General features: G+C 39.8%; 1 protein-coding gene across 1 annotated transcript; it reads left to right on the top strand.

Moving 5' to 3' along the window:
- The first annotated feature begins 763 nt into the window (after window positions 1-763).
- Window positions 764-8,769, top strand: LOC110965730 (tumor necrosis factor receptor superfamily member 5-like). Its single transcript, XM_051956934.1, has 11 exons — window positions 764-2,099; window positions 2,188-2,253; window positions 2,356-2,407; window positions 2,583-2,696; window positions 2,777-2,920; window positions 4,986-5,058; window positions 5,162-5,190; window positions 6,482-6,598; window positions 6,715-6,737; window positions 8,119-8,216; window positions 8,302-8,769. Exons 2-11 carry the CDS (start codon window positions 2,188-2,190, stop codon window positions 8,468-8,470), a joined length of 885 nt encoding a protein of 294 aa, XP_051812894.1. The 5' UTR covers window positions 764-2,099; the 3' UTR covers window positions 8,471-8,769.
- Window positions 8,770-13,526: the final 4,757 nt, after the last annotated feature.

Below are 13,526 nucleotides of genomic sequence, written 5' to 3'. Positions count from 1 at the left end.
TCCACTAATCAGGAGGTCTAGAAGGAGTCATAGTTCCACTAATCAGGAGGTCTAGAAGGAGTCATAGTAGCACTAATCAGGAGGTCTAGAAGGAGTCATAGTAGCACTAATCAGGAGGTCTAGAAGGAGTCATAGTAGCACTAATCAGGAGGTCTAGAAGGAGTCATAGCACCACTAATCAGGAGGTCTAGAAGGAGTCATAGTACCACTAATCAGGAGGTCTAGAAGGAGTCATAGTTCCACTAATCAGGAGGTCTAGAAGGATTCATAGTACCACTAATCAGGAGGTCTAGAAGGAGTCATAGTTCCACTAATCAGGAGGTCTAGAAGGAGTCATAGTTCCACTAATCAGGAGGTCTAGAAGGAGTCATAGTACCACTAATAAGGAGGTCTTGGAGGAGTCATAGTAGCACTAATCAGGAGGTCTAGGAGGAGTCATAGTAGCACTAATCAGGAGGACTAGAAGGAGTCATAGTACCACTAATAAGGAGGACTAGAAGGAGTCATAGTAGCACTAATCAGGAGGTCTAGGAGGAGTCATAGTACCACTAATCAGGAGGACTAGAAGGAGTCATAGTACCACTAATAAGGAGGTCTTGGAGGAGTCATAGTAGCACTAATCAGGAGGTCTAGGAGGAGTCATAGTAGCACTAATCAGGAGGACTAGAAGGAGTCATAGTACCACTAATAAGGAGGTCTTGGAGGAGTCATAGTACCACTAATCAGGAGGTCTAGAAGGAGTCATAGTAGCACTAATCAGGAGGACTAGAAGGAGTCATAGTTCCACTAATCAGGAGGTCTAGAAGGAGTCATAGTACCGCTAATCAGGAGGACTAGAAGGAGTCATAGTTCCACTAATAAGGAGGTCTTGGAGGAGTCATAGTACCACTAATCAGGAGGTCTAGGAGGAGTCATAGTAGCACTAATCAGGAGGACTAGAAGGAGTCATAGTACCGCTAATCAGGAGGACTAGAAGGAGTCATAGTTCCACTAATCAGAGCTCCTAAAATGACTCCACAGACAGTGAACTACTTCCACAATCCAGCTGTAAAAACAGACATCAGCTGCTTCAGACTTGGATCAGGGGTTCTCAATGGAAACCAGAGTTAGTGTGAAGTTCAGACAGTGAGAAGGAACCTTCAGAACATCAACCTCTATGGACGGAGGACAAAAACTGAACCTGGTTGCTGCTCAGAACTAAACTTCCTGATGAATGTTTGCTGAAGAACATGAGAAGAAGCCTGATGGATGTTGAAGAACATTCTTTGGTCAGATGAAGATAAATGAGTTCAGATGGAGTCCAGATGTTTGGTGTGAACCTGACCAGGACTACCACAATGCATGGTCCTGACAGTGAAGCATGGAGGTGGAAGTGTGATGACATCCAAAGAACATCATCACACAAGAGCTTCTCCACCAGGACAAAACCTTTGTGGTGTTTTCCAGAGAAAGGTAGAGCAACACAACGCCTCTACTAAAGAGCAGCTGAATAAAACAGGAAAGAACGTGAGAAGATGTGAGCAGAAATGAGAGGACTCTGGTTTCATCCACACTGAGGAGGATTGAGTCTGTCCTCAGAAACAAAGGAGGACATACGGAGGACTGAAGGAACCAAAGGACTTTTAGAGTTCCTGCTGTGGAGCCTGAATTTAAAATAAGAAATCTGAGCTGTAGTTTGTCTGATTACTGTGATTATTTGTTTTGCTGTTTTTTCCTTTTTTGTGAGTTTGATGAAATGAACCTTTTACAGAAAAAATGAGGAGTGAAGGACCGATGGCTCTATCAGAATCATCTATTCTTCCACTGGGCTGTCGATGCGTTTAATGAACACAGAACAAACTCTCTTTCTCCGTAATTGCCGTCAGATCTCAGCTCTGATGGAAAATGACGACTGCTTGAGGCAGAAGTCAGCGTTCGTCAGCGTCAGTTCAAGCCGTAAACAGGACAGCAGCAGGAGATCAGTGGGCGGGAGGCAGGAAGACGTAACAGGTGAGGAAACAGTGAGGCATCGACGGGCAGAGTGAGAAGACAAAGAGAGAATCACACCTTCAGGAAGTGAACCCAACAGCAGAGGCAGAACAAAAGGGAGCAAACTGGAGGTAAAGAGGCTGTTTTTATTCTGTTCTATGGTTTAAAAATAATCCTCATTTGCAGAGTTTGAAAGATGTGAATGTTGCCTGTCTTTAGATGGAGTTAATGAAACACTTTGTGGCCGTCCTGATGTTGTCCGCACATCTGGTCCTCACCTCTCCGGTAAAAAAAAAAAAAAAAACCCTGAACTTTCTGTGTAATTCACCAGAGAACAAGTTTGATTAACGATCTGGAGTCGTTTAACTGGTTCTGATCCGTCAACAGATTGAGAGGACCTACGAGGCTGACGGCAAAGCGTGCCGACTGTGTCCTCCAGGTGAAGTTTATGATCATTTATTTTATTTAGCTTTAACTCCGTTAGTAAAGACCGAAGCATCAGCTTCTGTTCTGATGACGCCTCCAGCCGACTACGACCACATCCTTCATTATCATGCGTCTGGCTGCAGCTTTGCTCCGTCTTCCTGCCTCTCACTGTTTGTCTTTTCTATCAGGTGAGTATCAGAAGCCTTCCTGTACAGAATGTCAAGTTTGTCCTCCTGGAAGATACACGACCGACTGGAACCGAGAGGACAGCTGCCGGCCCTGCTACAGAGACTGTTCACCAGGTACCCAACCCTACGGTCTGCCTCGTCTCATCACGCACAGCCATGTAGAACTGTGTTAAAATGTGTTTCTCGTCCGTCAGAGTATCACCTGAAGGTGGTTCAGAACTGCAGCGCGACGTCGGACCTGAAGTGCGTCTGTGAGTCGGGGTTTCGATGCACCGAGACGTCTCCACAGTCTGGAAACTGCAGAAAGTGTGAGAAGATCCAGGACACGACCACGACCGGTAAACACAGCAGAGGTTCCTCCCAGCAGCAGGGGGCCTCACGCTTTCATTCTCACTAAATAACCAGGAAGGCCTTTCAGATTAAATCCCTCATGGGAAACTTGAAAGATAATAAAACAACAACAGACATGGAACAAAAACTGAACACAGTGAAAGTGCAAAGAGACTGAAGCCACAGAAAGTAAACCCAACAGCTGAACTTCTCCTCCGACAGAAGAAGTTCAGAGAATCATGTGACAGGAAGTTCCACAGGTCAGAGCAGAGTTTACAGAGCTGCGGTTTCCTGAGGCTGAATGAAGGACAAGAAACAGGATTATGAAGCCATCAGTGATGTGAGTTGGATCTAAAATATAGAGATTTACTGTGATTACGTCTTATAACAAGTGATCTAAATGACAAAATGAAAAGAATCTGACAAAGTGATGAACCTGCAGAGGATGATCCAGTCCATAGAGGAGTCATAGGTGTCTTGGTGGCCTCTTTTTTTAGTACATCCTTTTTCAGAAAGCCAGCTTAACTTGACCGTGATTTAATGTTGAAAAGCACTAAAAGGAGAAAACTCCCAGGGGGTGAATTCTGGAGCATTTATCATCTCAATAGTCTCATATTTCCCTCAGCAGAGAGATGGATGGACTCAACTTCACTCTCTGGCCAGAAAAAGACTCCAGATGAATAAAGTGTAGCTCCATGTCTGCTGTTTGCTGATAAATCCAGCATATTAGCTTAAAACATGTCAGTGTTGTTGTTCCGAGTGGCTGCAGCTTAAAGAGTTTCTAGTTTTGTTTACAGACGGCAGCACAATGGCAAGAAACGAGCAGGTTTCCTCCTCCAGACCAGATATCTGATTCTACACAACATCAGGGCTCCGTTATCTCATTCCAACATGACGAAATTATGGTTGAAAAAAAATGAAATCTAAAACGACAAACAACAGACACACAACCACAAAAAGAAGACAAAAAACGCAAAAATGAGTCGTAAAACAACAAAGCAAGACACAAAACCACAAAAATGAGACATAAAATGACAATAATGACATATAAAACGACAGAAATGGGAAAAACAAGACACAAAACAACAATGAGACACAAAATGACAAAACAAGACACAAAACGACAAAAACAAGACATAAAACGACAAAAACAAGAAACAAAACGACTAAAATGAGACAAAACCACAATAACTAGTCACAGAATGACAAAAAACGGGATACAAAAATGAGACACAAAATGAAAAAAATGACACACAAAACGACAAAAACGAGACACAAAACGACAAAAACGAGACACAAAACGACAAAAACAAGACACAAAACGACAAAAACTAAACAATACCACAAAACCGAGACACAAAATGACAAAGCAAGACACAAAACGACAAAAACAAGACACAAAACGACAACCACAAGACACAAAACGACAAAAACAAGACACAAAACGACAAAATAAGATGCAAAACCACAGAAACAAGACATAAACGACAAAAACCAGACACAAAACGACAAAAATGAGACACAAAACGACAAAAACTAGACAATACCACAAAACCGAGACACAAAATGACAAAACAAGACACAAAACGACAAAAATAAGATGCAAACCACAGAAACAAGACATAAAACGACAAAAACCAGACACAAAACGACAAAAATGAGACACAAAACGACAAAAACTAGACAATACCACAAAACCGAGACACAAAATGACAAAACAAGACACAAAGCGACAAAAACAAGACACAAAACAACAAAAACGAGACACAAAACAACAAAAACGAGACACAAAACGACAAAAACTAGACAATACCACAAAACCGAGACACAAAATGACAAAGCAAGACACAAAACGACAAAAACAAGACATAAAACGACAAAAACAAGAAACAAAATGACAAAAACGAGACACAAAATCAGGAAGAAAAGACACAAAACAACAAAAATGAGAAAAACCAAAATCGAGACAATAAAATGTCAGGTGATGTTCACCGACCAGCAGCTGTCACAGAGACTGAAGTTGGTGTTTGTCTTTGAGGAGTGAAACCAAACCGTGAACTTTGTGTTTTCCAGCAGTGACGTCGGCCAGAGATGAACAGATGTCTTCTTCAGGTTCCTCCTCCACCGTCAGCTGCTCGTCTCCATCGTGAGTCTCAGAAAGTCGCTGCGGTGACCTCACATTTACAGCTTTAGATTAAAATCCCGTTAGAATTCAACACATTAACGAACAGTTCTCCTCTTTGCTGCAGGTGTCGATCTCACTCTGCAGACCACCGCGGTGAGTAACTGAGAAAAGACTTTAAGTTGGTTGGAAAGACCAGCTTAAAGAGCAACTTTAACTTATTTAGAACAACTTTAGCTCATTTAGAGCAACTTTAGTGAATCTTTTGAGCAACTTTAACTCATTTAGAGTAACCTTAGTTAATATAGAGCAACTTTAATTAATATAGAGCAACTTTAACTCATTAAAAGCAATTTTAGCTAATTTTAGAGCAAGTATAAGTAATATAGAGCAACTTTAACTCATTTAGAGTAACTTTAGCTACTATAGAGCAACTTTAACTAATATAGAGCAACTTTAACTAATTTTAGAGCAAAGTATAAGTAATTTAGAGCAACTTTAGTTAATATAGAGCAATTTTAGCTCATTTAGAGCAACTTTAGCTAATATAGAGCGACTTTAACTAATATAAAGCAATTTTAGCTAATTTTTAGAGCAAGTATAAGTAATATAGAGCAACTTTAACCTATTTAGAACAACTTTAGCTCATTTAGACCAACTTTAGTGAATTGTTTGAGCAACTTTAACTCATTTAGAGCAACTTTAGTTAATATAAAGCAACTTTAACTCATTTAGAGCAACTTTAGTTAATTTTAGAGCAACTAAAAGTAATAAAGAGCAACTTTAGTTAATATAGAGCAACTTTACTTAATATAAAGCAGTTTTAGCTAGTTTTAGAGCAAGTTTTAGCTAATTTTGGAACAAGTGTAACTAATTTAGAGCAACTTTAACTAATATAGAACAACTTTACTTTATACAAAGCAACTTTAAATCATTTAGAGCAATTTTAGCAAATTTTAGAGCAAGTATAAGTAATATAGAGCAGCTTTAACTAATATAGAGCAACTTTAACTCATTTGAGAGCAACTTTAAATCATTTGTAGGACAACTTTAGCTCATTTTTGAGCAACTTTAGCTAATATAGAGCAACTTTAACTCATTAAGAGCAAATTTTAGAGCAAGTAAAAGTAATACAAAGTAACTTCAGCTAATGTAGAGCAACTTTAACTCATTTAGAGCAATTTTAGCTAATTTTAGAGCAAGTATAAGTAATATAGAGCGACTTTAGCTAATATAGAGCAACTTTAACTCATTAAGAGCAACTTTAGCGAATTTTAGAGCAGCTTTGATTCATTTTTGAGCAACTTTAACTCATTTAGAGCAACTTTAGGTCATTTTAGAACAACTTTATCTCATTTTTGAGCAAATTTAACTAATACAGAGCAATTTTAACTCATTTACATTCTATCCATCCATCCATCCATCCATCCATCCATCCATCCCTCAGATTATTCCAACAAGATGCTGGCGGCCATTTTGTGTCCGGTGGTCGTGGTGTCTTGCGTTGCCGTGGTGATCCTGTTCTGCTTCCGTCGTCCCGGAGACGAGACATGTTTCAGGCAAAGTAAGAAGAAGCTGAACTCTGAATCGGTTCAGAGAATGAAAGAGGTGTTTAAATGAGATTTGAGCTTATCAATGTGAACTTTTCTGTTTCTCATTTCTTCTTCTGATGTTTTTCAGCGGTCGCAAAGCTCTGTAACGAGGTGAGTATACTGTGAAAAGATTTTTTTTTAAATAATTGTTTAGGTGTTGACAATCAAAGAGTGTTTCAGGGATTAAATTATAAATAATATCTCAGAAAATCACCGGAAAAGTGTTAATTTACATGTTAACCACAAAAACAGGCCAAAAATTATAGTTTTATTGTATTTCAGCCAGCTACAAATATAATTTTACAAATATTTGCTCTTATTTCAAAGAGAAATTATGAGTAATAAGGTTTGAAAAGTTGTAAATAATGGTTTAAATGCTTATTTTCCATATTTTACGATTTGTTTAATTACAATGTTATAGTAAAATCACTGTAAAAGTATTAATTTAAATGGTAATCATAAGAAACTAACATAATTCCACATTAATAATCGACACCACAAAATGAGACACAAAACGTCAAAAATAACACAGAAAATGACAAAAACTAGACACAATACAGAACATGAGACAAAAAACAACAAAAAATGAGACAGAAAGCCAGAAAAATTGAACACAAAAGGTCAAAAATTGGACAGACAATGACAAAACGAGACACAAAACGACAAAATGACACAAAACCACAAAACAACACATAAGACGACAAAATTGAGAAACAAAACCTGAAAAATTAGAAACAAACCCCCAAAACGAGACAACAAACGAGACAAAACAAGACAAAACTGAGCCAGAAAGCCACAAAGTGAGACAAAACAACAAAAACAAGACGCAAACGACAAAACCAGATATAAAATGACAAAAGTGAGACACAAAACCACAAAACGAGACACAAAATGGCTAAAACGAGACACAAAGCAACAAAATTAGGCACGAAACTGCAAAGCAAGACACAAAATGACCAAAACAAGACACAAGACCACAAAAGAGACATAAGATGACAAAATTGAGACACAAAACCACAAAAACGAGACACAAGACCACAAAAAGAGACATAAGATGACAAATTGAGACACAAAACACAAAAACGAGACAAACAAGACAAAATTGAGCCCACAAAAATGAGACAACAACAAATACAGACACAGAAATGACAAAAACAAGATGCAAAACGACAAAACCAGACATAAAACGACCGAAAGTGACACACAAATGGCTAAAACGAGACACAAAGCGACAAAAATTAGGCACGAAATGCAAAAGCAAGACCCAAATGACCAAAACAAGACATAAAACGACAAAATGAGACACAAAATCAGAAAAATTAGGCACAAAATTACAAAAATGATTGACTGCAAAATGACATAATCTTAAACTGCAGTTAAATCAGAAAAACTTCCTGTTATTTTACAGATATTTTCTGTAATTTTCACAGTTTTCTTTAGGTTTTACAGTATGTTTGTGTGTTGAATCATTCCTGCTGTTCGTTGTCATCAGGAAGGACAAAACGCGTCCCACAAGTCCAAGGAGTCGACTCGTCCGTTTCAGCAGAGACTCCTCCAAGCCAACAGAGTTCGTCTGTTCAGCTCATCTGGGTACATTCTGAGTGAATCCACACTTTTCTGGGACATAAAGCTGCTGCCTTCTCCTCCCTCATGTCATGCTGTTGCTCCTCTGCAGGTTCGGTCCACGTCCAAAAACCACGGCACCCTCATCTTCAGCCTCCTCAGCCCCGTCTCAGGACAGGTCGGGCAGACGGCGGAGGGAGGGAAGACGGAGAGGCCGAGCGGCGGCGATGAACCGACGGAGGCCGACCGGAGTTTCAGCCTTCATCTCCTCACATTTCTGAGGAGGAGAGAGCCACGAGGCCGACAACATCTTCTTTCCCCTCCCAGGAGCAGGGAAAGGACTTCCACGTGTCCAAGGAGGAGGCACTATGATGCATCCAGACCCAGTGTTCTGTCTGGTGGTGGATTTATAAAACTGGACCAAAAGAACTGAATGATTCTGTGAGGAGCAGCCGGGAGATGATCTTCTTTGTAAGTTATAATTTAAATCTTGTAAATACTCTTTTAACGGGTTCGAGTGTTTCGTGGATTCTGTAAATATCAGACGCTTGAGCAAAATGACTTTTTATTTTGAATAAAGAAAAACTAAGTAGAAAAATGTATGTAAGTTATTATACAACATTCACATGCGAACATGTATGTATAAATACTCTGATATGTACCTAGGACACAAAAATGCGACACAAAACCACAAAATGACAAAAACGAGACACGAAACGAGAAAAACAAAACATAAAACGACAAAAATGAGACACAAAACACTAAAACGAGACGCAAAATGACAAAAACAAGACAAACACAAACAAGACATAAATGACAAAAACAAGACAAAAACAACAAAAGAAGACACAAAATCGCAAAATGCGACATGACAAAATGAGACAAAGCGACAAAAATAAAACACAGAACTGTAAAACGAGACATAGCATGACAAAATCGAGACACAAATGACAAAAACGAGACAAAACGACAAAAAGACAAAAACTAGACACAAAGCCACAAAATGAGACACGACAAAACGAGACAAATAGACAAAAACAAGACATAAATGACACAAACAAGATGTAAAACCACAAAAATGAGACACAGAACTACAAAACAAGACTATAACATGACAAATTGAGACACAAAATAACAAAATATGAGACACAAAGCCATATTAATGACATTTTATTTTGTATTAAGAAAAACTAAGTACAACAATGTATCTAAGTCATTACACATCATTCACATGCGACAATCAGATATAGAAATACGTACCAACATGTATGTATAAATACTCTGATTTGTACTGAGGATACAATATAAACCCATCATCCACAGCATTGTAAATGCTGCTGGAGGACACAACAAGAGTCCAGACAATTGAACCATTCCAGACAGGTTCTAAAGGTGAGGTCAGATATATACATACACTACCAGACAAAGGTTTGGACACATCTTCTCATTTAGTGGCTTTTCATTTTTTTTATGACTAATTACACAGTAGAGTCTCACTGAAGGCATCAAAACTATGAATGAACATGTGGAATCTCTCCATGAGCTTCATGAGGTAGTCTCCTGAACTGGTTTTCACTTGTCAGGTGTGTCTCGTCAAGGTTCATTTGTGGAATTTCTTGCCTTTTTAATGGGATTGGGAACATCAGTTGTGTTGTGCAGAAGTCAGGTTAGGTCCACAGTTGACAGCCCTATTTGACAACTGTTAGAATCCACATTGTGACAAGAACCAATCAGCTACGTAAAGAGAAACGACAGTCCACCATTACAGGAGGTCCTCGGTTTACGATGTCCTCAACCTACGGCGTTTCGTCAATAGGTCGTTCATATTTATAGGCGGGTCTTTGGTTTATGACCTACGGCGTTTCGTCATTACGTTGGAGCTGGTTATGTGGAAGTAGTTGGCGAGCGGAAGGGACGAATACGTTGTCATGCTGCGCTTATAAGACGGCTTTGTTTACGTTCTCCGTTTGTACAACATCTTGGATTGTGCTATATTCGCTAATTTTTTGCCCTTCATTGTGGCTCCCAAGCGAGATCAAGTAGATCAAGTGTAAAAACAGTGCAACATATTCTGTTATCTTCTCGTAAAAAGACTCATACATGCATGAAAGTCGTTAGTAGAGTCACGGACATTTTCCGTAGAACTGATCGATATCGTGATGCATGTAACGGCTTGTTTACATTTTTGCCGAAGTTCCGACTTATGATGAAAATCGACTTAACGTAGATCAGTAGGAATGAAACTCTGATGTAAGACGAGGACCCCCTGTACTTTAACCCCTCAACGCCTGAATTTATTTACGATTAAATAAAAAACATTTTTGTGTGTTTTGCTTCCCAGTTGATGGTAAAATAAGTGGAGATTGTTAATTTATCTATGACACATAGAGCACAGATACACAGATGTAAATTAATAAAAACAGATATAAAATAATTAGGTCCCACTCTGACCAGTCCGACTAGAAACCAGTGTTTGAAAAAGGTTCCGAGGTACGTATTAAAAATGGACAAACCGGTGTTATGGGAATGGATACGCTATCTCGGCCACAGTCTGAATGAAAGTGGTATGTTGCAAATTCACGACAATCGGCGTCAAGGGGTTAAGAACTGAAGGTTTTTGGTGTACCACGGGGTCTCCTCACAGGCGGACGTGCTTGGAAAATCGCCAAAAGAAGTCTCCTTGGAAGCATCCAAATCAGATGTTCAAACCACCTCAACCGGCTCCTTTCGACATGAAGGAGCAGCGATTCTACTCCCATCTTCCTCCGGATGTCTGATTTTCTCACCTTATCTCTAAGGCTGAGCCCAGTCACCTGCAGAGAAGCTCTATCTGCGATCTCATCCTTTTGGTCACTATCCAGAGCTCATGATCATAGGTGAGGGTTGGAACGTAGATGGAATGGTAAACTGAGAGCCTCTTTACCACGACAGTTCAGTACAACCAATCCGTCTGTCCATCTCAAGCTCCATTTTCCCATCCCTTGTGAACAAAATCCCAAAATGCTTGAACTCATTTGTCTTTGTGCGACCCGTAAAGGTGAACGGATGGTCTCTACATGCATGGTTCTCACCATGAAGCATGGAGGAGGAGGTGTGATGGTGTGGAGGTGCTTTGCTGGTGACACCGTTGGGGATTTATTCCAAATTGAAGGAACCCTGAACCAGCATGGCTACCACAGCATCCTTCGTCATCCCATCCGGTTGGGGTTTAGTTGGACCATCATTTACTTTTCAGCAGGACAATGACCCCAAACACACCTCCAGGCTGTGGAAGGACCATCTGACCAAGAAGGAGATGATGGAGATGACCTGGCCTCCACAGTCACCTGATCTAAACCCAATCCAGATGGTTTGAGATGAGATGGACCTCAGAGTGAAGGAAAAGGGCCAACAAGTGCTCAGCATCTCTGAGAACTCCTTCAAGACTGTTGGAAAACCATCCAGGAGACCTGATGAAGCTCATCCAGAGAATGCCAAGATGTGCAAAGATGTTGTTAAAGCAAAAGAAGACTCTAAAATACAAAACATATTCTGGTTTGTTGAACACTTTGTTGTTTGCTACATAATTTCATGTGTGTTCATTCATAGTTTTGATGCCTTCAGTGAGAATCTACAATGTGAAAACAAAGAAAAACCTTTAAATGAGAAGATGTGTCCAAACCTTTGACTGGTAGTGTAAATATAAAGATATAACGTAAAAGTTCCTGTACTATAGTACATACAGCGCTGAGCAACATTCTGTAGGATTTCTCTTCAGGGTCGCTGTGGTTCTAGGTTCTTCCTGGTTGTCAGTGTTTTTGACTCTAGTCGTCAGATGTTTCCTCTCAGAGAGCAGCGTCAATCTTCAGCTGGACCAGCTCAGACTCAAGCCTTGAAGTCCAAAGCAGTGAGAGGTGTTTGCCATCTGTTAGGTTCCACAAATGTTCCGTAAACGTTCTCCTTTAGTCTTTAACACACACGTCCAGCAGCTGCTCATTTCCCACAAACCTCCTGGACGCGGTTGGACACATGTCTTCGTCCTGAGCTTCAGGTTTTCAGCCATAAAGTATTCCTGAGCAAAAACAAAAGCATCATTGCATGTGAGTGGATCAGAGGACGACTATCTTGACCGTATCTGGACCGGAACCAGCGCAGGATAGGCTTGATCTTAGTCACAACTGCCACGGCGATGCCTGCACCCAGCAGGACGATGATCGCCAGGAACCACACCGTGTCTGGAAGTAGAAAAGTTACACTGCTCAGCTAGACCTAAGCACTGTGATGTCATGAAAACCATCTTTTTACTGACCTCTGAGGTCCCCGAGAGCAGCAGGGTGTCAGACTGTGGGTTAGCGGAGGAGAGATGATAAAACCTCATCAGCTCAGAGGAAACAGGGTCTTCTGTTCTCTGTAGGACTACAACATGCTGCCATGTTTGTAGTTCTACTGATTTTCTTGCCCTGTGAAACACAAAAGATGAGACCAACAGGGAAACATTCAGAGAGTTTTCAGGCTGAACGTAGGAAATGTTTCCACAGAGAGACTGAGGGGGAAAATCAGAGCTACTGGATGAATAAAATAAATGATCAGCTCTGCAAGATCAAGACCCAAAACGACAAAAAACCTGACAAAGCAAGACACAAACGACAAAAACGAGACACAAAACAACAAAAATAATTTAATGAGCCAGTCACAGTTCACTGCTCCGGCGTGTGTAACAAAGATGACAAAGACAAGACACAAAACGACAAAGACAAGACACAAAACGACAAAAACGAGACACAAAACGACAAAAACGAGACACAAAATGACAAAAACAAGGCACAAAACGACTAAAACAAGACACAAAATATACAAAAAAGGAGACACAAAACAACCAAATACACAACAAAATGTGATACAAGACAACAAAAAAGAGACACAAAATGACAAAAACAAGACATAGCTACAAAAACAGACACAAACAACAGAACAAAACACAAAACAACAAAAAGACACAAACTGACAAAATTAGATACAAAGAAGAGACATCAAACGACAAAAACAATTTAAATGAGCCATCACAGTTTCACTGGTCCGGCCGTGTAGTGACAAAGATGACAAAACTATACACAAACGACCAAAAACCATACAATAAAAAGGACAAAAAGAGACACAAAATGACAAAAAGAGACACAAAATGACAAGATAAATAAGAAAAATATCTGCACTATGAGACAACATTTATTACAGCAAGAATAAAGAATTTATGTAATTATCACAATTTAAGGCTCAAATTGGTAATTTTCCTGATGGGAACCAGACATAACACATGATGTGTTCAAGGACCAGCTGAAAGTTGAAATCTGATGATTTTTC

This window comes from Acanthochromis polyacanthus, chromosome 12 (genome assembly GCF_021347895.1).
Source record: "Acanthochromis polyacanthus isolate Apoly-LR-REF ecotype Palm Island chromosome 12, KAUST_Apoly_ChrSc, whole genome shotgun sequence".
Taxonomy (NCBI): domain Eukaryota; kingdom Metazoa; phylum Chordata; class Actinopteri; family Pomacentridae; genus Acanthochromis; species Acanthochromis polyacanthus.
Note: the sequence above shows the minus strand (reverse complement) of the source record. Positions and strands in the feature narration are given on the sequence as shown.

Excerpts from the sequence above, each read along its gene's own strand:
- LOC110965730 (XM_051956934.1), top strand. The coding sequence starts at position 2,188 with ATGGAGTTAATGAAACACTTTGTGGCCGTCCTGATGTTGTCCGCACAT. Across the intron at positions 2,697-2,776 it reads CTACAGAGACTGTTCACCAG|AGTATCACCTGAAGGTGGTT; the intron begins GTACCCAACCCT and ends CTCGTCCGTCAG. Across the intron at positions 5,059-5,161 it reads GTCAGCTGCTCGTCTCCATC|GTGTCGATCTCACTCTGCAG; the intron begins GTGAGTCTCAGA and ends TCTTTGCTGCAG.